The 27,150-nt window shown below is 37.9% G+C and overlaps 1 protein-coding gene across 3 annotated transcripts in view; it reads left to right on the top strand.

Annotated features, from left to right (window-relative positions):
- LOC136050322 (BEN domain-containing protein 5-like) overlaps window positions 1–27,150 on the top strand; it is an 842,375-nt gene that overhangs the window by 506,741 nt on the left and 308,484 nt on the right. The window contains exons 2-6 of one of the 3 annotated variants that reach the window (XM_065739181.1): window positions 9,632–9,765; window positions 11,370–11,739; window positions 17,675–17,823; window positions 22,795–23,008; window positions 26,898–27,114. The exons of 1 other annotated variant lie outside the window; for it this stretch is intronic. In XM_065739181.1, coding sequence (XP_065595253.1) covers window positions 9,632–9,765; window positions 11,370–11,739; window positions 17,675–17,823; window positions 22,795–23,008; window positions 26,898–27,058 — 1,028 coding nt within the window. In that variant the 3' untranslated portion in view covers window positions 27,059–27,114. Of the gene's footprint in view, window positions 1–9,631; window positions 9,766–11,369; window positions 11,746–17,674; window positions 17,824–22,794; window positions 23,009–26,897; window positions 27,115–27,150 lie in introns of those variants that run through there. One more of the 3 variants, XM_065739173.1, reaches the window with a different exon arrangement.

Below are 27,150 nucleotides of genomic sequence, written 5' to 3' on the forward strand. Positions count from 1 at the left end.
TTTAATTCTGAAGCATTACAATGTATGTTAGAAATAAATAATGTGGGTAAAATAGCTTTTATCTTTTAAATATATACACTGAGTTGATTTAGAATTTCTGGATGGGAAGCGATGTCTGCACAAAGTGTATCAGTGACTTCAAGGATTTACTGCTTTGGTCTAGAGAGTTCCCATTAGGAACAGTCTTCAGGATCACTGTGAGAGTATACATATTAAATTTTAACAAAAAAGGGTGGGAGAAGGAATTTATTTTCTTTTAGTTTGAGCCAGGTCTGCTATTTTCTTGGTAGAGTTTCAGCAGGTCCTAGTTCTCATACCCTGATGTTCCAAAGCTGTTCATGTAAGCAAAATGGCACCTGCTTTTATATTATTTCATGATTTAACACTGTCCTTGCAGTTGGAGTTAAGAGTATGAAAAGCCACTTAGCTTTCCTCTTTAGTAAAATCAAAAAAGGAAGGAGGAAGAGTACTGATACAAGATGTAGCTTTTGAAACAACTTTTCTGTTGGGTGTGCTCAGAACAGCACATAGTTGTGATAGACTTGATGTGAGGAGGAGAGAAATACTGTCTTCTGACTACTTCAACATTAGTATGTAGTAGTATTACAGCAGAGGGTTTGTTCTGAGCATCAGTACACACTTCTTGTGCCTGTGTGTCTATGGTTGGGAACTGCTGCTGCTGGTTGGGGAGCCTTCAACTATTTCAAAAGTTAGCCAAAGACTAAGGCTGAAACAAAAAAGGTTAACCCCCAACTAAGGCAGTTGTAGACAGCTGAGCCATAGAAAGCATATTAAAATGAGTGTTCTGTTCCATAACAAGTTCAGCATTTGGTTAACAGACGACTGAAGTTACGTAGTAATAAAGGAATCACTTTATTTACCTCTTGAATGGAAAATACAGCTCAGAAGACTGGAGCTGCACTGTAAGGCAGTTTTCTGAGGTGGCATGTTACTGCTCTTTCTCACTGGGAATAAAATAGACAGCTTTTCAGAAAGCTTGAGTCTTCCTTCTGATCACCCACACCCTCCAATTTTTTCTTCTTTCGTGTCCTTTCATCTAAACACTAAAGCTGTTTTTCTCGTCCCTCTTGTTGAAATAGGTGTGCCACTTGTAACTTTCTTTGCTCTTGTCCAATGTAATCACTGTCAGTTTTGTCCATACGCATGTATACCTTAGTGTGATCCTTGCGTGACCCTGCTGGAGCCTCTTCTAATGCTAATCACTTTGCAAAGCAAGGTGGAACAAATGAAGGTACAGGGACTTTTGAGAAGTTTACTACTCCAGGCTGCATCCGTTAACAAGTTAATAGTGACTGTCTTCTAATTGGAGGCATTCTTTTCTGACTGCAGTAAATAATTGCTGTCTCTAGCTGCTGCCCTTAGTGCTTCCCACCTGCACAATCGCAGCAAACACATCTCAAAAAGATCCTGACTGCAGATCCCTGCCTGACACAGCAGGCACATTAATACCTGTATGCATCCATATTCTCCTTTGCCCCTTTATAAAATGTGATGCTCCACTTTTTATTAAAATAGGTTAGGTGAAGTTTTTTTTAAAGTCTTTAGAAGTCTGTACAGCTCATTATGAGGTAATTTGTTGTGTTTCAGAAGGATGTAAAATCTCCATTCCAAAAACAGTTTTCAATTAAATGATTTTATTGCTGAGTTTTGAGTAAGTTTGAGGGTGAATTCATCCTAAGAAGTTGAAGCTGCCTGCTTGGGATAGTTAATGGAGGAAAGACACTGTCAAGTGCTAGAGTAGGTGAAAAGTTACAAGTTGGGATTTTAGATTATACCAAGAATATACAGTATTTAGGTCAGCAAGTGATCTTGATGTGTAAAATCATTTTGACTATTCAGTCAGCCTGGGGACTTGGATTAGATAGAGCAGGGTGTAGCAATGCCACGGTCCATGCCATACTTAGACACGGTGTTGCCCCAAGTAGGGCAGTGCCATAAGGAGGCTGTAGTTAGCCTTCCAAGAGGGGCTCCTCACAGTCTCCTGTCTGTTTTCATGGGGTAGTTCAGGAGTATCTGTGGGCTGAGCTTTGCATGACTGCCCTTGAGCAGCCAGCCCATTTTGTCCTACCTGAGCTCTGGGGCTTGCCTTAGTCACCAAGTGGAGCTTAGCCCAGCAGTGTTGAATCAAGTTTGTTCAAAACATAGTCCATTTCTTGTTCATTTTCAGCTATTTCAATGTAAAGGATGGATTTTTTTTTCCCCCTTCTATATTGAACTGTACAGATATCTCAGAGATTAAAAGAGCTTGTAGAAGGGCACCATTTTTCTGTATCATATCTGTTTGTTCAGCATTGAAGTAGAGTGCATTAGCACAAAGCCAAAGTAGCAGCATCAGAAAAGAGCGTGGAACTTTTAAAACTGCAGGCAGTAACTATTACAATAATGTGGATGGGTGTGTATCATCAGTGACATGAAGTGCCAATGAAAATGAATTTAAAAGCAGTTTTACTGTGCAAGATTTTACCCCCTTGTTTTCTCTTTTCCTGTATATTTTATTGTGGAAAGAAATATCTTCTGGTCTCAGCTGACCTGCTTGTTCCTCAGTGACATTTGTTTTTTGCTTCAGAAGAGTCAGAAGTCATTTCCTAATTTATTTTTATGACACACGCCCATACAGATCACCTACAGTGTTGTGATTTCTCTTGGTCTTAGTACAACATTATAGCTCAGAACACAAGTTATACTTGTAAATGTTATATAAGCTTAGCTAAGGTACAACAAAAGTATGAATTTCAGGATTTTAATAAAACTGACTTCAAAGGTAGTAAGGGGATGGTAACTATGGTAACTAACACTTACTAATTAAAATATGCTAAATTTTGCAGGGGAGTGAAAAGAGAGATTAATGTAACTCACTGTTTTTGTTTTCTTAATTTGACTGTAAAACTTTTTTTTCTACTGTGCTAGTCACTCAGTTATTTGTTGGGTTGTTGGCTTTTTGTTTTGTGGGGTTTTTTTTGTTTGTTTTTTTGTTTTTTTGCTTAAAGAAACCCTTTAAAAATAGCAGCAACTGAACCACATAATTTTGGTGTGGAAACTTAAAAAATACATGAACCTACCCACTATTTCCGTAGCAAAACTCATTCCTCAGGCAGAGAGGTTGCGAAGGTTTCCTGGAGAGTTCCCTGTAGGCTGCTGCTTTTTCTGGCCTTTTTGATCAGGAAATCATTATCGAGGGTTGGTACTAATGAAGTTCTTTGGTGTGATTCAGTCTGACTGCTTATGGCAGGCAAATTGACAAACTGTCGCTGTCATTGAGAGGATGATCTCTTGAATGAATGCTTGAACTTCTTGAAAAAGGCACAGCTTTTGTAAGAAATACATTTTTATGGAATATTTAGCACATCCAAACATTTGAAAAGTAGTTCCCGTAACTGAGTTTCGCATGTAGGTGCAGTGTAAAGCCTTAATGGTTAAGTTTTTAATGTTAATGCTTGGTTTCAACGAGATAATACATTATTACAATTTAACTAAATATATATCTATTGTTTTTGATTCAGAAAGGATTGTGAGAGCTGTCCCAAAATAGTTATATTCCTTTATATTTGCCATGTTCAGGACATTTGTACAATATTAACAAACCTGCACAGTAGTTCAGTGGGGGAGATGGAGACACTGAGATACACAGAGAGATCAAGATATTCAAGGTCTGTATTTAGGTAAATGTTGGATCCAAGATCAGAGGTGTCCTCACCATTTCTGGGGAAAAAACAACTAACAAAACCAAAAAAAGAACCCAAAATCATGCACACTGATTTCATATTTCTCAGTCTGCGTGTCTTTACTTGATCTAATGGCTCCATCATTTTCTACTGCCAACAGACACTGTTTTAATCCTACTAAGAAATTAAACAAGAGGGTTTTGTTTACAAAGAGTAAAAGAATAATAACTTATATCAGTTAAATACAAACAAATTAAAGCTTATATAGATTATTATTTATATTTGCTTTGAGCCATGTTGCTTTTGGTTAACTATTGTTCGAGAGGCTGCATATTAATTTCTGAATTAAGAAATACATCATCAGGGAGCGTTCTTGACTCAGGCTTCTGGTACATCATCCTCCTTACCCAGTATCTTCAAACCTAACAATCCTTTTCCCAGTTTCATTTAGAGTTATTTTCAGTCTGGCTTCTATTCTCCCCATTCAGATGAAATTCATAAGGTTTAGCAACCTTTTTGGCTGGTATCTCAAGAGCATGTCTTCACCTGTATGTGCTTTTTGGCCCTCTTTGTCAGTGTTGCTGCTTGTTATGTTCTTCCCTGTTGTTTAGAGCACGCTTTTTTGAAAACATTTCCATAGTCACTCAGTTATCTGGTGCTGCCTTTTTCTCAGGAAGATTTTCAGGGATATTTAGTTCTTAAATTTTTGAGAGCAGTATTAACCTTGATGACAGACACTCAGCCTTGCCTTTTTATTCCTTAGTTTTCTCACTTCCTGAAATGTCTTTTCAGCTTCCTTCTCTGACATCCTTGTGCAGAAATGCTTGATCCCTTTTCTGCACGCTCCCCTCATTTTAGCTGCTCCAGCTTTGGTGGCTCACTTCCCTGAATACCTTTTGCATTCCTACGCCATCCATTCCGCTGTGTTGTATATTATTGTGATTTTGAGTTTCTTCTGCTTTGTTAGAGGTCTAAGCTCAGGGGTGGTTTGTGCAAGAAGAGTTTTTCTTCCTCAGCACCTTCTGAGCCTGCAGTGCAGGATTGTTAGGCATTCTGAAATCACATCTTCCTCTTAAAGACCTTCTTCTTGACATCAGCTAATGTAAGAAACGTGGGTGGGTTTTTTTTGTTTTTTGTTTTCTCCTATTTTCAAATAAACTAGCTTGATTTTCATTGTTGTATTAGCATGCTGCTTTCATTTTCAGTCACAGCAACATTGATTATTGTTTATTTGTGTTTAAGTGCCATTTAGGAATCCATGCCCTGTGGTGCTTCATGCTGTATCTGTTTTGAAGCGCTAAGTATACCTTTGTCTGTGGGTTTTTTTGTTTTGGCTCTTGAGTGTCTTAAAGAGTGCACTGAATGTAGTGCAGGACCTACTGAGGCAGATGCTGTTCTCTGTCAGCAGTGAGGCAGTTCCCTCCATTCTGCTGCACTGAATTCTTTGCAGGTGCTGCCCATATGTGTTGAGTATATGCCTAAAAATGGGAAGGGTGATGTTAAATTTTTTGAACTGTGAGTATATCATTTTTCACAAGGGCTGGAATTTTTTTTGAAGGCTTAAGGAAAGGATAAATTTTGCTCAAGGTTCTCTCATTTTATTATCGTAAGATTTATAGCATCACCAGGCCCCTTATTTGGGCTGATCCAAAACCTGCCATCCTCCATCTACTCAGGGTGCAAAGCTACATTCCTCTAGTTTTTCATCTTTGACTCCAGAAGTTAGAAAACAAACAAACAGAATCTGTACTATTTTTTGAAAGGATTAGTTTTTTCAGTACTACTTCTAAATTAGAAATTAAGGAATGTTTTAAGGAGACTTTGAGCTTTCCATAGTCCTACTCTACATCTTGGAATATGGTTTTTAATTTTAGGTCACTAACATATTTTTACTTGAATTTAACCAACTCATTTCCTGCCCTGTCAAACTCACTTTGTCTGCCTCAGTTCCCTGCTGCTGTAGGCTCGAAGCTATTGCATTTTGGCCCAGATCCACTCATTCTGATGCTGAAATGAAGGCCCGACTGAAGAAAACATTCCAGGAACAGTTTATCCTTTGCTAGTTGATACTGATTTACTAATGCAGGCTTTTTTTTTTTTTTTTTTTTTTTTTGGCTTTTCTTTAATTTTCTTTTGGCAGTGCTGAGGACAAATGTCTTCCCAGCCACTCTGAAATTTCCCAGCAGTTTATTTTCTTCTTGCTAGCTGAAGAACTCTGGGAGATGGCCATTTGGGCTGAGAAGTGCTGTTATGTGCACTGACTCTTGAGCACCATACTTCAATACCTCGTGGGGTTGACTGGTGAGATCTCTCCAAACCTGACCTTTTCCTGGAGTACTGTTATTCCAACATTCTTCATTTTGTGTATTGAATCACAGAATACCATTTTCTCTGTCTGACTACTGTGCACAAAAGCAGTTTTTCATGGTTCGTGTCTTCTGGAATGTCTGCTTAAAGGGCAGAGGGCTTCAGTGCTGTCCATGCTTGCTCCGTGCTTCTGTGCTGTTTATTTAACTGCAGGTACCTAATTAGCTATGTTAAGTACTAGTTCTTAGTAATCAGTTTCACTAAATCCCTTATTTTACAAATAGGGAAAACAACAGATGCAACTTTATGACAGTCTGATCATGATGACCAGAGGGAAGGTGTAATCTTTAACTTGTGGCAAGGTTCAAATGACTGTGGGCAAAGTCTGAACAAATGATTCACATAATTACAAAAGGCTCTGACTGACAGCATTTCTAGGACTGCCCTTCTCTTTCTCAGTGTGTTCTGTAGCTCTAGTCAGTGAACTGCATCTTGTCCAGCTGTTTAGGTTCAAATCCTCGTTTTCTCCTGGCTCAGGATTTGTACATTTCACATTTTGCTGGATTGCTGTTTTGTCCCTGCCTTTTGTAGGCTTGCACAGCAGAAATGGTAGTCCCAAGGAGAACAGATCAAAAGGCACATTCATGTTTCTCCTGCCCCTCCCTCTTGTCTACTCTTGTGTCCCTCCCACCCTGAATTCCATTAATATTTACAGAACATGAGCCAGTTTTTAAGGATTATCCTAAAATTAAGAATTGAGTTTTTTTGTTTTATTTTTTTTTCTGACTCTATCTGCAGCTAATGTGGAAGACATCAGAAGTTAGAAATGTACTTATTAAAAAAATAAAATAAAATAAAATACAGCAGCAAAGACCTTTTAATATCCAACACACTGAATGAGTTGTGTTAGGTATGAATAGGCCCAGAAAGAACAGAACATACGCAGGAAAATATTGTACGGAGTATTATTGGAAGACAGAGGAACATCACATTATTAGCTCATCAACTAAACAAAAGAAATCCTGAGCTTTAATTTACGTCGACTCATTTTTACCATTGTTTCTTCAAATTTTGTGCACGTAGGGAAAAATAATTCTTCAACTCACTGGTTCATTTACAGGATAAGCAGTAAAATCGAGAAACCAAATGGGAAGATTTGCCAAACATGAGAGAGACCTGTGTTGATAGTTGTACACAATAATTTATAAAGTAAGCATTTGTAAGGAGGTATAGAAAGAAACTTTCACCTTTGGTCCACCTGTAAAGTTGTGTAAATATAGATTTCATAGGCAGGCTGAAAAACTGGGAGGGGAATGGAGAGTGAAGAATTGAGTTAATATGCATTGTTTTATTTGACTCCAGTCTGGGTATTTTCTTTCGTTTCTGTTCTTCAGAGCATCTAATGTGTTCCTAACCTTTACAAGTTGACTTAAAAAATAGAAAGCCAAAAGCAAAAGAAAAATATTTCTGTTCTTCCAAATTGTTTTTATTGTAATGTTTTATGTCTCAGAAAGTATTTGCTGACTTCACTGTAGCCTGCACATGCACTTATTCCTCTGTGACTCCTTTCCAGGATTGTTTCAAGCCCTTCTTTTCCCAGGCCATGGGCAGAATTGGTGGTGTCCGTTTCCAGTTTGCCTGGGGCTCTGGCTAGGGCTGACCTCACGTAGCTGCCATCAGGCACTTTAGGTAACTATGTGAAGCAATTGGATCATATCCACCTTGTAATGAGGCCAAGGGTTATTTTGGACCAGGGAAACAGATCTGCATTCTTTAAATGTAGAAGAGATGTAGAATGTTCATCTTCATGTTCTGTGGAAGGTGGTCTGGCAAGGCAACCTAGAAAAACTTGCTCTGCAATAAATGGGCACTCAAAGGAATTATAAGCACATATTTTAGTAAAGGAATCTTCAAAACGCTCCAGTACACCAAAGTATATAGTCACAGAAAAAAGTGTATTTTTCTTTCCATTTGGATTTATTTATTTTTGACATTCTGTCCTCCCAAGAAGGTACTAAAACCCATTAACCTATCCTTCAGTCGAGTTTGTAGAGGTTTTTTAGTTTGTTTTATTATTATTATTATTATTATTTTTAGTAAGGGCTCGCTTATCCTCTGCTCTCTGACAGTAGAAGTGAGCTATGTCACTCTTATGATGAACCTGTATTTTCCAGATAAACGAAAATGTAGGGTTGGTTTTTGTGTGCTGTTGCTGTTTTTTGTTTATTTGTTTCTTGGTGTATTTTTTTTCAACACTGAAACAGTTGGATTGCCTTTTTGTTTTACTGGGATAAGCATCCATGGTGCTCTGGGGAACAGAAAATGATCTAAAATAAGCCTAGCTGTTTTTTGTTGTTTATCTGTTTCGTTTTGCATCTGTCTTGGTATTTATTGCAACCATCTGCATTTCATTTCAGGTTGTCTAATGTCTTATTCTGCGTTTTCTGTGCCTTTTCTTTTTACATAGCCGTGGGCTGTAATATCACCATTTGCCTACAAGAGATCCATTTCTATCTGTAACAAAATGAATTGCGTTCATCTGTGTAATTCATTTCTAATGAATGCCTCGCTCCTCATTAAACAGTGATTTACCTTTGTTTCCCTTTCCTATGTTGTCAATGCTAACCATTTTGAGGTCCTGTGGAGAGATGCTAATGTGAGAAAGCAGAAGTCAATGCAACTAAACACTGAGAAATGTCATCCCTCATTAGCACCTTCAAAAATATTCATGGGACACTTTGTGAAATACAGTTTGCAGGTGGATAAGACTCAAAATGTTTTCTTATTTATAGGCTTTCAGTGCACAAATACAACACTTCAGACTTTAAAGGCATCACTGGTTGTTGAAGTCTTGCATGGGTAGTCACACACTGGTGAATTTCTGTAGGCTTGATTTGCTCTGCAAGAATTTCACAGATCACATTTGGGGTGACTGAAGTTTTGGTTCCCTGTCCCCTTTATGTCTTTTCAAAAATATTTAAATACATCAAACATTTCTTTTTAAGGAAGGACTTGATTTTCAGGTATTTTAGAATCTTGCAGACTTGAAATTATTCTATTTGTTGAGATTCAAAGTTTTCATTATGTCCTGCAGCATTTCCTTTTCATACCCTGCTCTTTGCACAAATGCAGAATCTGCCATGTTTGCAAATAAATCTGTGCTGCTGATGGAGTACAGGGTGAATTACCAAGTTTATTTTTGCTTTAAACCTCAGCAGAGTCTGAACTGCAGCAACAGATGATGAATATGAAAATACTGTTGGTAAACTTAAAGTGATGCAGAAGTTTTTAGGAAGTTGTCTTATTTACAGCATCTTTAACTCTTATTTTAGTGATAGTAGTACCTACTTGTTGACACTTTTGATGATTCCAATAAACTTAGCTTGACATTTTATGATACTTATGCCTGTGTTTGGCCAGATTGATCTCCTGTTGAAAATCTACCATTGTCAATGGCTATCAGTTGAGTTACACCATGGATGAATTCAAGGAAAATGAAAAATGGGAGGTGGTCTGTTTTTTTGGTGTTTTTTTGTTTGTTTGTTTGTTTGTTTTTAACGGGTCTTGCTGATGTCATGTAGTGTTTGGAAGTAAGAACACTGATTAATGTAACAAAATTTTACTTTCAATATGCATTTTAGAGGACAAAACTGACCTTGAGAACAGTGTGATGCAGAAGAAAATTAAAATCCCCAAACTCTCTCTCAATCACATAGAAGAAGCTGGTGAGGTTACAGATTATGGGGAAGAAGATGCGGAGCTTAGACACAGTAAGGTACTGAAGTCTTTCTTTTTTTTTCCTTTACTTTTCTTTTAGGAGAGGGGGAAGTGCTTGGGGCATATACGGACTTCATGGCTTAAGAATTTCAGTCCTGCTTTGAATCCCCTTAGAAGATGGTGTTTATTGTAGTTGGGTCAAATTAGGGGTGGAAGGGATATGGTATGGGATTTCCAAAACTTGATTCATGTGCAATCAAACATTTTCCTGTTTATATAGTCTGCAAGCTTAATTGCCACTCGAGGTTTTTGGAACAATGCTCTTTCACTTGGGTGCAGAATGCTTTAAAAGTGACCAGCTGTTCTTGGTGGCACTTATGACCTAATGCACTCTGCTTGTTTGGAATTGGAGACTTCTCAAATACAGCAGTGCTTGAGAAGACAAACTGACAAGACAGCATCCCTCCGTTATAATTGACAGTTGTCTTTTTAGGTCCAGATGCCAGAAGCCCACTATGTAACTGTATTTATTTTCTGATATCAAATGATTTCTTTAAAAGTCTGCCAACATTCAGAATAAAATAATGTTCTGTGGTTTCATGTGTTTTGCAGCTGCAGGAGTGATGCTAGAACATCTCTTTATGGTGGGCCAGCATTTTTTTAGAGCATGCGTGGAGCAGGCATAACATCAAATAATCTAATTTTCTGCCACATTACTCATGGATATTGTGGTATGGGAATTGATAGTGTCAGCTTCTTGCCTCTAGTCTATGAACTACATTTGCTTTCCTTGCAGTTGCTTGGAAGTTCAAATGCTTTTTCTATATTTGGCTGATAAAATGTAGTGACTTTTACACATACTGTTATGTTTTAATACTGCTATGTGGGCCCCCAAAAACAGGTGTGTTTTATAGAGTTTAGATTTTGTTTAGAAAACTGAAGGTAAAGTTCTGCTAGGAGTTCAAAGGAGAGGAAACCTCTGCAATGCAGAACTAATAGAGTAACAATCAGTTGATAGGGAAATGAGACAAAATGATATATTCTGTCTCCAACTTCAGTGTTTTCAATTCCCTTTCAGTGTTTTCTGATGATGTTAATGTAGTCACTTGTATCAACCCGTTGGGCTAATGTAGCAGAGGAAAAGTCAGAGAGAAGGCTTTGTCCCTTTGCGTGGGAAGGACAAGCCCTCAATGCATACAGCAGCATTGTATGATGTGCTCAATTGAGCTCTGATGTCATCACAGGCGACAAACGTTATTGATTGTTTCTCTTACCTACCAGAAAATCCATTGTTATAGGAAATCTAAATGTTAAGCATAAACCTTAAAGGAAAGGAGATCTACATCCAGTGTATGGAGTGGAATGACCTATAATACAGTCAGTTTACAAGTGTTGCACAAATGCAGAAAGACCTGTAAGAAAGACTGCTAACAGCCTCAGAAGCTTGTACGTGCATTTTGCAGAATTACATGTGCATGATAGCTACTGCATATGTCTTCATAGGAGTTTGCTAGGCAAAACATTTTCGCAGGCAGACCTTTTTTGTTTGTTTCTTTTTGCATTTTTTTTTCAAAAGTAAAATATTATTAACAGTCCACAAAGCTGTAGAAATTTAATTTGTATCAAAATTCTAATTATTATTATGTTTATTGTGACATTCAGAGGCAAGATGGAAGGAAACAAAGTGAAGGTACGCACAAAAGCATCGAAGCAGTTGTTGCTCGCCTTGAGAAACAAAATGGGATGAGTCTCAGTAATACTTCCAGCCCTGAGGAGGCTTTCATGGAGGCTTCAGAAGGGATGAACAATATGGACGATGCTGTAGTCCCTCGGATTCTGTATGAAGAATTGCTGAGGAGTTACCAACAGCAACAAGAAGAAATGAGACACATTCAACAGGAGCTTGAAAGAACACGGAGGCAGCTTGTGCAACAAGCAAAGAAGCTAAAGGAATATGGGGCACTCGTGTCAGAAATGAAAGAGCTCAGAGACTTGAACAGGAGACTCCAGGATGTACTGCTTCTAAGACTAGGTAGTGGTAAGTGCCGGACTTAAATGGGACAAGTTTTAATGAATTTTGCAAATGTGATCGATAGTAATGGAAATGTTTTTGAAGAATAGCAGTGGTTGTTAAACTGGACATTGAATGTTAAAAGGGTTTTCTGCTATGGCTGTACAATATATGTTGAATTTGTATGATATGTATGTCTGGGTTTCTCTTTAATGGTAGTAGAGGTCTTTGTGCTAGTTTGGCTGAATCGGAGTTCCGTTTTAAGCAGCTGTATTTTAACAGGTCTTTGAACTTCCAGTATATGCTGAAAAAGATAATAAAGTTTAATCTGCAAAATACACCAATATGTTCCAGCTTTAAAAAGAAAGAAAAAAAAAAAAAGGAAAAGAAAGAAAAGGCAGTGTAATGAATATTTAGGCTAAAACTATTTTCTTTCTTTCAGTTAGGGCTTTTTTTGTTATATAAGTGTTTGTGTTACCTCCTATTTTCTGCCACCTGCTTCCCGTTAGTAGCTGACCAGAATGTGGAATACACCTGAACTTCTTGGCAGTGGCTTTAAACAGCCATGCTATTTGAAAAATAATGGCTTGTTAAAGACTAATTAAAGAAAACTTTCTACATTAGTGTCCCATTATCAGCACTTGTTACAGAATACAGGTTTGTGTAATTTGGATTTAAATTTTAAATATCTTGAGTAATTGCTAAATTGTTTTGGTTTATAACAATTATTTAATCATTATGTTGGAATAAATGGGAAAAAAGACAAAATAAAAAGTTCATCCTCTTCATTGAAGATAATACCCTCGGAATACCTTCAAATATTTTACGGAATTATATTTATTTGCTAATAGAATGTGGTACTGCTGTGTTGAAGATTTGCTTGGTGACCGAAACTTGGTTAAAATTTACACATCCAAACTTAGCATGCTGTGTCTTATGTCTGCCTTTGTGTATCTGGAAAATTAATTTTTGCATGTAAGGTCGAGTTGGCTCTTCTACTTGAACGAATGCATGCAGTTTGCATGGAGGTCTGAGTTCCATTCACGTACAAACCTGAACCTCATAGAGCATGTGCCTGTGCTGTAGCATGTGTTAAGGTGTGCCCGTGGATTTGGACCCAGATTTCTCAAGGCTGAGAAGTTAAACTGCGTGTTTGGATGCAAATGCTCATCGTTGTTACACTTTGCGTTATTAAAATGTCGTTACTTATAAACATTATATTTAACTTTTAAAATAAAACTAAGCAGGCAAGATTTCCACAGTCTAAAAAAGTACTGTGTGATTGGCAGTAGATTCTACTGAGCTTTCTAAAAATTTTCCTTGGATGGAGAGATGTTTCTTCATCTGCAAGTAGTTAGCTGGAATTTATGTGAATGGAGCATCAATCAGATGTTTGTAGGCAATGGGGCTAAACAGCATGAAATACCAATTTAGCTGGTAGACTTGACAGCAGTTTGAGTGGTGAGACCAGCAACGAAATGGAGACGGCTTCTGAATTCTGTCTCGTTTCTTTTACGTTAAGGGGGGGAAGGGGGTGCTTTTTTTTTTTTTTTTTTTTACTTGAGCCAAGTCAAGAAAGCTTAGAAGAAAAAGGAAAAAAAAATAGAAAAACTTGAAAGAAAGGCTGAGAAAAATATGGAATCTTCACTTTATTGGGCCTGTTAGGCCTTTGTTATCAGTCTGCCCTCTTATATAATAGAAAATACATTCTGAATATACTGAAAATGAGTTAATTTAATTGTATACCTGGACAAATGTGAATTATCTATAACTTCCAGAAATCCTTTATAGCAATTAATTGTAACCATAAAACATTATGGAGGTTGGTTATCTCCTGGATCCCTTTGGAACTTTTCATGGATGACAAAGGTAGAATTTGGCCCTATGGGCTGTGATGTGTGTGTGTTTTGTGTGTGCTGTGTGTAGACTTGATGTACTAACTGCTGCTAACTATTGTAGTTTTTCATTGTAGTCTCCCTCACAGAGAAAAAAACAAGTTCTAGAAAGAGAGATATCTTCAGCAAGTTATAAATTAGAGAGTCTGATGACACTATTAAGAAGTGCTGTTTTTAATCAGGAAAAAATAAATCTTTATGTATCTATTTCTTTACAGTTTTAAAAATGAAGTACGTTTGAGTATGTGAAGAATCTCTGAAAATGGTTCAGAAAATAGATAACATCCTGAATTTATCTTTGGTTGTTGTGGTGATCTCCTAAACCCAAAGTTTCAAACGACATGTCATTCAAGTTAAGCTTTACCTCTTGCAGGCTGGACTTTTTGCAAACTAATTGAATTTCTCTCTCACCTTAGAGACTTCTGATTTGCGTGCATGAGATGACAGCTGTTTTGTGTTGATGAATTGCAGCTGTGGGAAATGCGTCCTTGTTGCCATTTTAAACTTGCAGATCAAATATAGAACACCCTCTTGAGTTAACATGCAGTCAAGTATTCAGTCTCTTAATTTCCTATCAATATGCTGATTTCAGTGAGAATTCAGAAGTCAGCATATTCTGCTCCAGACATAGGCCTTCATCTCTGCTGCCAACTCCTGAACTGCTGCTGAGGGAAGAGTGAGGCTCTCAGTGTTTCACGTGGGAACAGCAGTCTGCAGGCAGTTGTGGCTAACAGCAGTAGTGGAATCGCTACTGATCTGTGTGTAATAATTGAAATGATGGAAAAATTTGTATATGGATCACTTCCTGGAGGATACAAGAATTTGACCAGAGCTCTAGGGCTCAAGGCTGTGAGGGAAGAGGGTGATGATAGTGGAAGCAGTCACAGTATCCTTACCTGTGTGCTCCCTGAAGTATTTGCACAGCCAAATCCTTCCCCACTTGTCTGCTGTGGGGTCAGCAAGCCTTTTAGATTATCTTTGCTCTGTTACACCTGAAAATGCTCTAATTTGCCCTAGTTTTATTAAGAGGGAGTGAGGTGATTCAGAAAATTAAACCAATGACTCTGTCCTGTTTGCTTAACTTTAAATAGATACGAAAGTTAAAAGGTCAAGAACTTTGTTTAAAAATGAGAGATCTCCAAATTAAGATATGGACAATTTACTGTGATTGTGTATGACCAGAAATAGTGAAGATGTATCAGGGATGCTGTTTGGGTGTTGATCTCTTTCAGTCATTCATGTTACACTGCTAAGTGTTAACGTTTCCCTAATGCCTAAGAGTGTACCCACCTCCATTCATTCACAAAGTGCTTACTTTTATTCATGGTCTTTATGGTGGTGCAGTTCACTGGGTCATGGAACTGACAACAGGGTAGGGAGAAAGACAAGTTATTTCTGTGTCTTTACCACTTAAAGAATTACTGCAGTTCAGCTTCTCTCTATCTGTCTGGCTTTTTGATGAAAAAAAATCCAACATTTTTAGCAATTAAGAGTACAGGAAATAGCACACATAAAACATTACTGCTTCTCAGACTCCTGTTGTTTCCACTGAAATCCCAGTAGAGCATGTTAGCTCAGGAGGTGGTAAAGAGAAGCCTTCTGCCTGCATTTGAAGTTGTGCCCCCTCAGATATTAGGAAAACTTTACAATCGGGAGGAAGATTTTTGCAAGAAAAGATTTGTTTCCTTTTTGCATCTTGAATAATTGTCTGTATTTTTTCACAGTCCATGTGTAATAAGTACCATTGTTATTAATCTTTTAGATGGCAGCTGTTGCTCTTTTTAGAATAAGATGCAGAGCACAAGAGCTACAGAGATAGAACTTTAAAAGTATGGTGCTTGATAAATTAGGCACACAACAGCAACTGCTATGAAGGTAACAGTGCAAGTTGCATGTCTAACCCTTAACGTGGGGCTGAAAATGCACTCTTTAGTAGTTACTGAAAGAAACTAGGAAGGCTACCTACTTAGAGACAGATTTCTTTTGGGGAAGAAGAATCAACGGAGTATAAAAGAAGACGTTTTAAAGGCTTTTTTCTGTAGGTGATTTCAGCAGCAAAGCATGAATTGAAATAGAGATCTTTCTGACCTGTTAGAGCTATGGTTACTGGGGACTTCAGTCAGCTATTTTTCTTGGGGAATTCTGGAGACCAGGTCCCAGCTGTGTCAATATATTACTATAAATGTGCAGTAAAAGGCTTCTAAGTAGCAACTACTAAAAGTGTTTAAATGAGATAAATGTTTCCTTCTAGGAAGAAAGCGATTATACCTAGGTATCTTCCTTGAAGCAGTTTTCAAAGTATAAGAATAATACATTTGAAGAAAGCTCAAAATAGCACTTTGTTGAAGAGTGTTTTCTTAAACAGCCAAAAGTTCACTTCTCCATCTTAAGTTCACGTTGGCAATTACATCCCTGCATCTGCCAGCACGAAGATCTATGCAAAGACTGGATGGTTCAATCAATCAAGATCTTTCCCCATTTGACTCATTTTAACAGTTTCAAGTGTTGAAACTTCAGTTTGTTTCAGTCTCACCGTGGGATATGCATGATAGTTCAAGTGCTTACGAAAATGACTGTGAAACTGTAATGCATATTGTTGTGTTTTGTGATTTCTCTCCTTGTGCCACGCTTGCATTGCATATGGCTCATAAGACACTGTTGGTGGCACTGCTGTGTAGTCGTGCAAATCAACACACATGGTTTCTCATTGTTGCTGAGCATTGACTCGCAGTCATCTGGGAACAGCTAGCTACCTCTGTAGGTGCAGAATAAGCTATAGGATAAATGTGAAATGCTGGCAATGGGTGAAATGCTGATATGACCGTACGATAATCTGTAAATGAGACTGCACAAAGAGGGAGGAATGAATATATTAGTCGTTCCAGTGCAGGAATTATTTAAGGAGAGTGACCTGAGAGCTCTGGTTCCGGGTTGACTTGCAGACATAGATCAGAGCACTGAAGGATGCTGGTTCAAGATGCTGAAATACTTACTGAATTGTCATTTATTGAATGTGTGCAGTTTCTGGTACACTATAGCTCTTACAAGTAGGTGAGTTTATTCTTGTAGTTCTTGGAGGGGGTGATGGCTGTAGTCTGGGCTCTGAGCTGGCAACTGTGCTGTTAACAAACCATTCTCCGTGGGTGAGATCTCAGTGGCTGCTGGAGCTTCTTAGAGGCATCAAACCATCAGGGCAGGCTTCAGGCCACAGCTTGTTCCTAGACGTCTGTTTTAAGTGCTGCCATGAATGGGATAATGAAATCCAGTTCACACATTCTTTTGTTCTGTTCTTCTGCCTTTTTAGGAGCACTTGATCAATTTGACCTGGAAAAGAAAAGATGATGACTGACAATATAATTATCCTCCTTTGAAGCCTCAAAATAAATGATTAACATTATTCTGTTTCTTAATCTGTGCTTAATTTTGGTTGATTACTTTAAAAATAAAAATTGGAGTGGTGGATGGATTTGGATGGATTGGAGATTCAAAATTCTAATTTATGGTTTTATTTTGTTTTTAACTTTGAATAATCTTTCCTTGCATGATATTTTAGCGTAAGTAGCCTAAGCCTTTTTCCTTAGTGACATTTTTGTAAATGCTTTGTAACATCTAAAGAGTTTTCAAATTTCTATAGAATATAAATTATCCATATAACCTTACATATAATTATCTCAGTAAATTATGGAGGTTTCTACACGACTGTATTGTAATTCTTATTTAGTGTATTACTATTGTGTCCTTTGATTTTTAAATTCAGTACAATTGCTGCAAAATATCCATATTACGCAGTGAAGCAATCTTACCCACATCTGAAAAAATTCTTATGCTTTAAGAATAGCATTAAACTCTTAAATTTGAGTTAAATCTTTCAATTTTTATAAAATCGATTTACTTGTTTTGCTCTTACTTACTGATGTTCACAAGTAGGATTCTGGTTTGGGCTCTTTCTAACTTTACTGTGAACTTGACCACTGTGATATTTTATGCTAACCATGGGTGATGAAGTGATTGATGCCATGTTCTCTGGGATAGCAGACAGCTCTCTTTTCTTAACTGTCTAGGACCTGCCATTGAGCTTGAAAAAGTAAAACCAGAAACAATTGAGCCTGAACCTGAGGTACAGAAGACCTTCAGTGAGGAAGCAAATACATCAACGTATTTTCCTGCCCCTGTTCCAGTAATGGACAAGTATATTCTCGAGAATGGAAAGGTATTTTAAATTAAATTAAATGTGGCATGAGTGGTTTGTAAATGTCCTTCAGGTGATTTTCTTGTGGAGTTTTCATAATCCTGGAGATTCTGCATGATACCAGCTTTTACAAACTTCCCTAGTTTTCACAAAAGTGTGCTGTTAACACTGAGGAAAATGATGGAATTATACAAATGTGAACAGCACTGAAAATTATGCTCAGTGTTGAGAACATTGAATGCTGTATAACACAAGGAATAAAATTATTTAATATGCATGCACTTGCACATTTACATAGCATTCAGTTGATGACATACATAAATCCATTGAGTATACAGCAGTCAGTGATGCACGTTACGAAGTTTCATCAGTCTGTTTAACAAAAATACCTTTTTTCTTAAAAGGTCTGTAATGTTTTTAGTGTGCTATACTCATATTGCAGAGAAACCTTCATGGTTTGGTTGGAGTCCAGCAGATAATTATGAACCCTGGGATGAAAGTGGGCTCCCCCGAATATGGTAGGAGAGCATTTGAGATGAGCTGAAGTAGTTCTGCTTTCCAGATGTTTTTATTAAGTTGGTGAAATGCAGTCTAGCTGCAGTATGCCAGCACCTGACTGATAGTATTTCAGATTCCAGCATGTTTAGTCCATTGTCTACTTATCCACAGAGGTCTGCTTTTATAGCTGTTGCCATTATGATTAAATTAACATGATATTTCTTTTACAAAACCATATGTCCTTAAGCATTGCCTGCACAAATCCATTCTCTTAGGATATGTATGCATTCAGTTCCACAATCTGAGAACCCTTTAGGAGGAAATGTCCATTTCAGCCTTGTCTTGGAGTGGAATTTAGTAATGGAATAGTATCACATACTACATTTTCAGATCTGTGTTACAAGATTGACTGTGAAAGTGCCTGTCGTTCTTAAAGATGATTCAACATAATTATCGAGGACAAAATGTATATGAAAAATTGTATAATTTTGGCAGTTTGACAGTTATTTTATTCAGATGGCTTTTCTTGCCTAATACACGTATTTAACACGTGTCATTTGCTTTTTTTTTGTGTGTGTGTGTCTATTATTGGCAATGAAGGCTTAGTATATACTCCCATGACTGATTAGTTTACTTTTCCTCTGTGCAAGGTTTTTTAAGCCAGGGTATGTCCTTTAGTATTTGTATGTAGTGTTTTCTGCACCTTTATTTCATCTGCCAGCCTCTTGGCGCTTGCAAGTTTTCTCTCTTTGTAGATCTCTTAACATTTTTTCTTTGCATTTTTGGAGGTATTTGTAATGTTTTCTTATTCTGGGGGTGCTTCAACCAGATCAGATGCCAGAAATATGAACTAGTAATTTATTTAGTGTTGGATAGCATTATTTTTTTTTTCCATTTCTCTGATTTCATGCTTCTATTTCTGTTTTGTTCAGTATTCCTGTAGTGACATACATTGCTAGAGTAGTGGAAATGCTTTTTTAGAAATTTTACCCCTCTGTGGCATTGTGTTTGATCATAGCAGGATTGTTTCCAAGCAGATAAATCTTTCTCCTCCAGAGGGACAACAGAGTTACTGAGCGAGAGCCAATGGCAGTCATTGGAGAGGAGGAAAAAAAGAAAAGTCCATCTTCTGAAATAGGTTTTAAATATACTGCACTTGTTAGCACAGTTGCGATGGTGAGCATTGCATTGAATTTGCTGCTGTTCTTGTTGCGCTGGGCTTAAAGGTTGATCGTGCTGTTGCTGAAGTCAGGGGCAAAGTTCCCATTGATTTCCTCATGCCAAGGGAATGGCCCATGGGGCACCTCTTCCAGCAAGAAGGTAATGATTTCTGAATTGATACAGTGAGCTTCCCATAGCTTTGGGAGTAATAGGAAACAGTACCAACCCTGTTCTATGGAGGGGTAAACTGAGACATGGACAGATTAAATTTCTTGCTTTGACACTGCTGGAAATAGAAAAAGAGAGACATAAGATTGCTGTGGCTGTGGCTGTCTATCATGTAGTTCCTCTTACCATAGGTGTTTTGTTGTTGTTGTTGTTGTTTGTTTTAATAAATTAAGGACATTCAAAGAAGTGATCTGTCAGAACCAAAAATATTAAAAAGTTGCTGTAACTTTTTTATTTTAAATAACTTGAATTTATGAATAATTAAAAGACTAAATTTCTAGCAAGAGGTAATCAGATTTTTTATCAAATAGGGCAGTCTCTAGAACTTAGTTACTAATACAGAAACCCACATCTAGTATCACTGCATTCTGTATCTCAGTTATAGGTAGCTGTTGTGTTCATTTTTACAGATAACTTTTCCAGATTAAAACAGAAATAGCTGATTTATTTACAGTACAGTGACTGTTTTCTGTGCGCAGACTGCTGTCTGAATGAAGGAGTCTCACAGAATATATACAGAGCACAACAAAATTTTGAATTATTTCAAAGAATTATGAAGAAGCTCAACAGGGAAGGAAAGAAAAAAAGGGTTTGTGTTGTGCTTATTGCTAGTTCCATTTCTTTCCATTATGAAATCTAAATAAAATGTGGACTTATGAAAAGCTTCTTAGAATCCTCTTAGTATAGTAATTCCTGCAGTAGAGGCAGTTTGCTTTATGGTTGTGTTCTCTGTCCTCTCTCTCTCTTTCTCTGTCCTCTCTCTCTCTTTCTCTGTCCTCTCTCTCTCTTTCTCTGTCCTCTCTCTCTCTTTCTCTGTCCTCTCTCTCTCTTTCTCTGTCCTCTCTCTCTCTTTCTCTGTCCTCTCTCTCTCTTTCTCTGTCCTCTCTCTCTCTTTCTCTGTCCTCTCTCTCTCTTTCTCTGTCCTCTCTCTCTCTTTCTCTGTCCTCTCTCTCTCTTTCTCTGTCCTCTCTCTCTCTTTCTCTCTCCTCTCTCTCTCTTTCTCTCTCCTCTCTCTCTCTTTCTCTCTCCTCTCTCTCTCTTTCTCTCTCCTCTCTCTCTCTTTCTCTCTCCTCTCTCTCTCTTTCTCTCTCCTCTCTCTCTCTTTCTCTCTCCTCTCTCTCTCTTTCTCTCTCCTCTCTCTCTCTTTCTCTCTCCTCTCTCTCTCTTTCTCTCTCCTCTCTCTCTCTTTCTCTCTCCTCTCTCTCTCTTTCTCTCTCCTCTCTCTCTCTTTTTTTTTTTTTTTTTTTTTTTAAACAAGGTAGCTGGTAGCCAGACCATTCCTATTTTCCTGCTATAGGCTTTATACAACTACTTACTCTTGAAAGATGCTGTAATAATAAAATATTTCTTCAGGCTATAGCCTACAATAATAATTAAGGCAGGCTTCCGTTTAAAGGAAAATGGAAGTTTGCTTGAATATGGGCTGTAAAATTATGGCTATATAAAATTTTACAGTAGCTTTGTCCAATGTTCAGTGAATTTAATGGGACTTATGTGATATTCTTCAGATCCATATGGGTAGCAGACACAGTTTATGTAACACCATATGAAAGGAGTAAAAATCTGGAAAACTAAGAACAAAACAGCTAAACCCAACAAATTCTCCCTACAAACTATGCCTAGAGAGTTGTGTTCACAGGATTTTTTTTTTCTAAATGATGAAGTGGCAGTAAGTTTTATTAAAGTTTTAGTGTTGCAGACAGAACCTCCATTTAATCAGATTTTATAAAACCTGAATTTTGGATGTTTGGATGTAACAGTCCGATCAATACATATTTTTGGTATTTTCCACTTTGACAGAATTCTCTGAAAGCAACTTCTATCATCTTGTTTTCCAGTGCAGTGAACTCTATCAGTGATTGGAATAGCTCGGTCATGCACTGCCTTGTCATAGGTGTGGAGCAAGTGTGGGCCCAGCAGGGTGAAGTTAATCAGCATGCGAGCAAGGCTTTCTGCATGGAGAGGCTTTGCAGGTGTCTGCGCTGTATTCCAGGGGGCAGGAGCAGACAGATGTGGGGCAAATACTAACTGTGGTTCTGCTGCACAGCACCAGCATTTGGATCCACTCAGATTTCCTAGTTGCACTCATGTCAGATCCCTTCTGATTACAGAGTCATTTTCCTTACTGTTGCTTGACAAAGCCTGGTTCTCAGGAGGTTTATCAGCTCAAGTGTACAGTGCCAGCCTAAGGACAGTGCTCATGTTCTTGTCCTGCATTCATCTTAAGCCTGAAGCACTGAGAACCTTTGGGAAGGGATGCTGGGTAGCTCTGTGGAAGTCAGCCTGGCACAGTCAGCACTGAATAAGACTACTAAGCACAACTAGACTCAAGCTGATTCCTGCTGGAGACCATATTTGCTTTATGCTGCATTTCTCAGTACCTGTATTGTTATCCCCTTTTACTACTCTAATGCAATATCCCTGCTCCCTGTGTCTGGGTAATGGAAAGTTTATGATGTTGCAGCAGTGGGTCATTGCCTTACCACAAAACAGTATTCACTTGGATAGATGGTTCAGGCTAGGTAGACTTTATTATAGAATTTGATTTCTACAGAACTTATGAAGTCTCTTGGTTTATGCTGAAATTGGAACTCTCAAAATCCCTTTTGCTCATCAAGTTACTTTAAACAATCTGGCTCAGCTCAGCCAGCAGATGCAGGATATGGTTTAGAAAGTATTCCCTGCTCTACTGCTCTGGGTCTTTTTCAGCCAAAGGGAAAGGGAAGTTTTCCTGTTAAAAAAAACGTTTGATTTTGCTCCTAAATTAGGCTGGTGCTTGGTCTATATACTGTGCATACCTTTATAATAATACTGGATGTATTTCCTGTTTCCTTCTTCTATCTCTGTTCCTAACCATAGTCTTGGGAAGTAGGCTATGGGTGGGCAGAAATTGAATTTAAAAGGTAGAGTAAGAAGAACTGAGGAAAAGAAAGGAAGAGGGACTCCCTGACCCACAAAGCTGGAGAAGTTTCAGTGTTAGGCAAAATGAATTTGTTCAACCCTAATTACTGTTATTATAGTACCTAATATTAATGTTCAAACAGCACTTGGAGACTGTTGTGTGCTACGTACCATAGATAAGCTGTTATTATTACTACCTTCTAGGTCCATCTTGGCAGTGGAATTTGGGTAGATGAGGAGAAATGGCACCAGCTGCAAGTAACACAAGGAGATTCAAAGTATACAAAAAATCTAGCGGTTATGATTTGGGGAACAGATGTTCTCAAGAACAGAAGTGTCACAGGAGTTGCAACCAAAAAAAAGAAAGATGCCGTTCCCAAGCCACCTCTCTCACCTCACAAATTAAGCATTGTCAGAGGTAGGTTATTTGAAAACTTTTGCTTCCTGCTTTGAAGTTTAACCATTAATCACTGAGTTGAAAGATGCTTCTTCTCAGCTCATGTAAAATTAACTGATTAAAAACTGTAATTAAAATTGCTATTGCATTGTCAATGCATACATATCCAGGAAAAATCAGACGCATTGCAATAGCTGTGCACAGCGCAGTCCTTCACAGTCGGAGAGTTGTGTGTTGACTTCAGTAGGGTTCTAGAAGATCATCATTCTGAACCACTTGCAGGAAAGGACTCTGAGCTTGGAGAATACCGCACGATTCTGGAATTTGTTTGTAACATAACCATCTTTCTAAATGCACCGATTGCTTTTAACAAGCCAGAGAGTAGCTTTACCACACTCTTCCATCCAGAACGTAACCAACTCTGACATGAGGCACAGAAACAGTTATAGCTGTGACTATAAAAATATGCATGCCTTCAAAGTTGAGATAGAATAGTTTTACCCTTTTAAGTGGAGAAAATGTAAATAGTAAAAATTAAATGTTGCACTTGAATTGGAATTTGAACAGGAAGTGTAAATCATTGGCAGGAAAAAATTGCAATGATACTTTCAGTAACTGCAAGCCTGAGTCCGTGTGTTTAGTACTTGGAGAGATAGCAGGCCTTCTTTATTTAAAACGAATAGTGAATTTCAGTCCCTTTGTATCATCACGCTTGTGTTTCGCATTCATTTCTGTCTCTCTTGGTATTTCAGCCTTCTTTTTAAGTTAGTACTGAGGCAGTTCCTCATGGAATACCTACCAAAATTGGATTTTTAGGTTTTGTGCCCGGACTAAATTGCAGTAGGGCTGAAAGAAATCTCCCTATTAAAGTTTCTTCTGCAATTTGATTGAGCTTCGTTGTTCTGTATTTCCTGTTCTTAGCCACTGTGTGCTCTTAACTGTGAACTGTCTTAAAAGTGGTTATAACGTGCCTTGCAAGTACCATGTTTTGGAACTAAGAAATACTATTCCTCTTTGAGTGTGTGCGTGTCTGTGTCCTTGTGTTGTGGGGAAAAGTTGGAAGCTGGTAGTTTTCCCTTTGTCTTTCTTACTCCATAAGAAATGAGTAAAAGACGTTTTTTGGTTTTTTTCTTCATTAATTTATCTTGAGAATAAATATGGAAATGCAAGCTGTTAGTACTTATTTTCTACTTTTGACTGAGACCTTTTGGTGCAATCTTAACATGCAGTAGTGACATAGTGGCTGTGTAAGGAGTCCACTTTGTGGCTTTGGCTACCCTTCTCTGCTCCTAGTGGGAAAAAGAATTGGTTGCCCATTTCACAGATGTGCACTGACAAACCTGCCGTAAAAAGGGATTATTGTTCATTGCAGAATGCTTTCTAGTTTCTCAGCTGGAGGCTGTTGCTTCTCATTGCTGCTGGCAAGGTTACTTATGTGAGAATTTGCTGTTCTACTTCAGTCAGGGCCGGTCTGTCTTGCTTATACTATTTAAATGATAACTTTCTTCTAACTTGTTTTGATTAGTGATTTTGGAAGTGCACTCCAATGGAAACATGGTGAGGCAGATTGAGCTCTTCCTTTTGTGCTCTTCCTTAACTTCATGCTCCCAGCAATTCAGCTCTTCCCCATTGCCTCAGTTTTCTATGTTTTTTTTTTTTGTCAAACTTTGGCTTCCTGCCTCTGCTGTCACCTGAATTCTACTGTTTACTCACTGATTTTCCATGTTCCTCTTTTCAGTGTTTCTGTCATCCTTGTCTTTAACTCTTTTTTTTGTTGTTGTTGGATTAGAGATGACATGATTTCCTTTTAAGCCACTTAAACTGCATGGCCAGCGCTTTCAGGTGGCAGCAGGCAGTGCATAAACATGGTTTCCATATTGCTGTGTCCTTTTCATTTGTGTTAATGTTAGAGATCTTGCCCCATCAAATCAACTCCTCAAAAGATGGAAATAATCAAATGGGAAGTTGTTATGTAATGGAGAAGTAGAGAAGAAAAAAAAGAACAGTAACAGTTGGTCAAATGGTAAAATGCAAGGAAGGTAGTTGGCTTGGTTCAGGCATCACAGAAAGATTTAAAGTTCCTTGGTAGACTTCAGTTTGAGTAGACCTTCAGGATCAGGTCTACCTGAATCTTTGGTTAAGTCAGAAATAATAAGGGATGTGTGTGTACTCCTCTGAAGTCAAAAGGCAAAGAAGCAGCAGAACCCTTGAATCGATTTTTGGAGCCCCTGAGCAACCATCCTCACATCACTACAAAACTACTGTTTCTGCAGCCTCTCCAAAATGGAAGAGAAAGAAGATGAAGAACTGTGATAATCCATAACCATGGATTGTCTTGAGTCATACTGACTTTAAAAAACACTGCTGATGTAGAAGTTCTGTCAAGTAATTCTTTGCTTGACGTCGTGGCAGTAGCCTGTATTGTACTGGAAGTTCCCCATACTAGGTGTATCTGCTGCAGCCTTTGGGCCGTATTCACGAGACTGTGGCACTACAAGTTTGTCCTATAACCATGCTGGGTCTCTTGGGGTTCTCAGTGACATGCCTCTCCCTAGGTGACAAACTTCAAATCATGGTTTCCTGATGATTGATATTTCAGCTATGGGGTTGCATGCTGGTTAATTTCATTTTATATTCAGTGTAGATCTTACACCATAAAATCCATATTGTTTTAGAGATGCTCTCATTTTGTGGACACAGAGAAATGTACTTAAAATAGATTTCTGTGTAACAGCATTAGCTCTTAATGAGTCTGGTATCTCAGGCTTCTTTTAAAATCTCTACTGTGTAATATGTAACAAAGAAATCATAAAAAGTATGATGCGTGAGCACTGCCATAAACCTTGTAAACACAAAATGGCCTTTTATAAAACTTCTCAGAGGTTTCAAAGTGAACTACAAAGCATGTGTAGTACTTAATTTTCATAACTTTTTAATGTGACGCATTATAAATGTTATAAACCTTGTTAATTAAGTGATAATCTCTATGGCTTTCTGTATATGAAGCAATAAATGGCTACTGCAATAGGCAAAGCAGAGCAGAGTTTGTTTAATCAGTCTGGGAAGCTGTTTATTGCTAGTAGCCTACACAACAAAGCACACTGCTAGGGTTATGAAAACAAAACGAAAAGCTTGCCTGTCTCTAAGGAGTTGAGTGTGTTGTATCAGTTTCAGTTACCTGTGCTGCATCCTGGTACTGAACTGCCAACACCATGAGCAGGGTTGTCTCTACTCTCATTGTCTTCATTGCTTTGCAGTTATTACTGTTGCTTGCTTTCTGTGTAACAATTGAGAACACAAAGAAAGTGCATCTTGCAAACCTGTGAGAAGGTAGCTCTTGCCCTGACTGATCTACTAATAAAAGCAGATGCCCCTGGGACGGGGCATACAATAAAGGTGCAGATGCTAATGTAAAAAGTAATAATAATTAAAAAATGAAGGATGCCTTATCCTACTGGTTACTGCTTCTCTTTCTAACCATTATAATTTACTGAATGTCTTGAAGATGCGATGACAGAAGTGGCAGGGAGCTGTAAGTAACCGTTGTGAAACCATTCATGTGGGAGAAGATTCAAAATCTCCTGTGGAGGAATGAAAAAATACCAGAGTTAGACAGGCAAGATTGACATGGTGGAAGGTTGGAGTTAGCCTTGTTTCTGTGTAGAAAGTCTCTTAATGCCATCACAGCGTAACTGGGAGTTTATCATGCCAAAGATTCAATCCTGGTGAAAAAAATCTTATCTTTAACAAAATAGCCAGTGAATCAATGAGAGCTTCTGTTTGTCTTGCAACAAATACACACAGTGCTTACTCAGTGCAATGTCTCTTGAACAGTTAGCCCAAACAGGGCTATATTCTCTTCTAAAAATAGACTAATGACTCTTTCCTTTTTTTTCTCTTTTCTCCCCAGAATGTTTGTATGATAGAATAGCACAAGAAACTGTGGATGAAACTGAAATTGCACAGAGACTCTCCAAAGTCAACAAGTACATCTGTGAAAAAATCATGGATATCAATAAGTCATGTAAAAATGAAGAAAGGAGGGAAAGTGCAAAGTTCAATTTGCAATAAATTTTGAATTTTTAATAAAATCTTAGTGTTTTACATAAGTGTTGTTTTTTATTATTATTATTGTTTGTGTGGAGTTTTTGCTGATGGGAGAA

Source organism: Cyrtonyx montezumae, unplaced genomic scaffold, assembly GCF_038088225.1.
Source record: "Cyrtonyx montezumae isolate F1298 unplaced genomic scaffold, pur_monq_1.0 scaffold_1, whole genome shotgun sequence".
Classification (NCBI taxonomy): domain Eukaryota; kingdom Metazoa; phylum Chordata; class Aves; order Galliformes; family Odontophoridae; genus Cyrtonyx; species Cyrtonyx montezumae.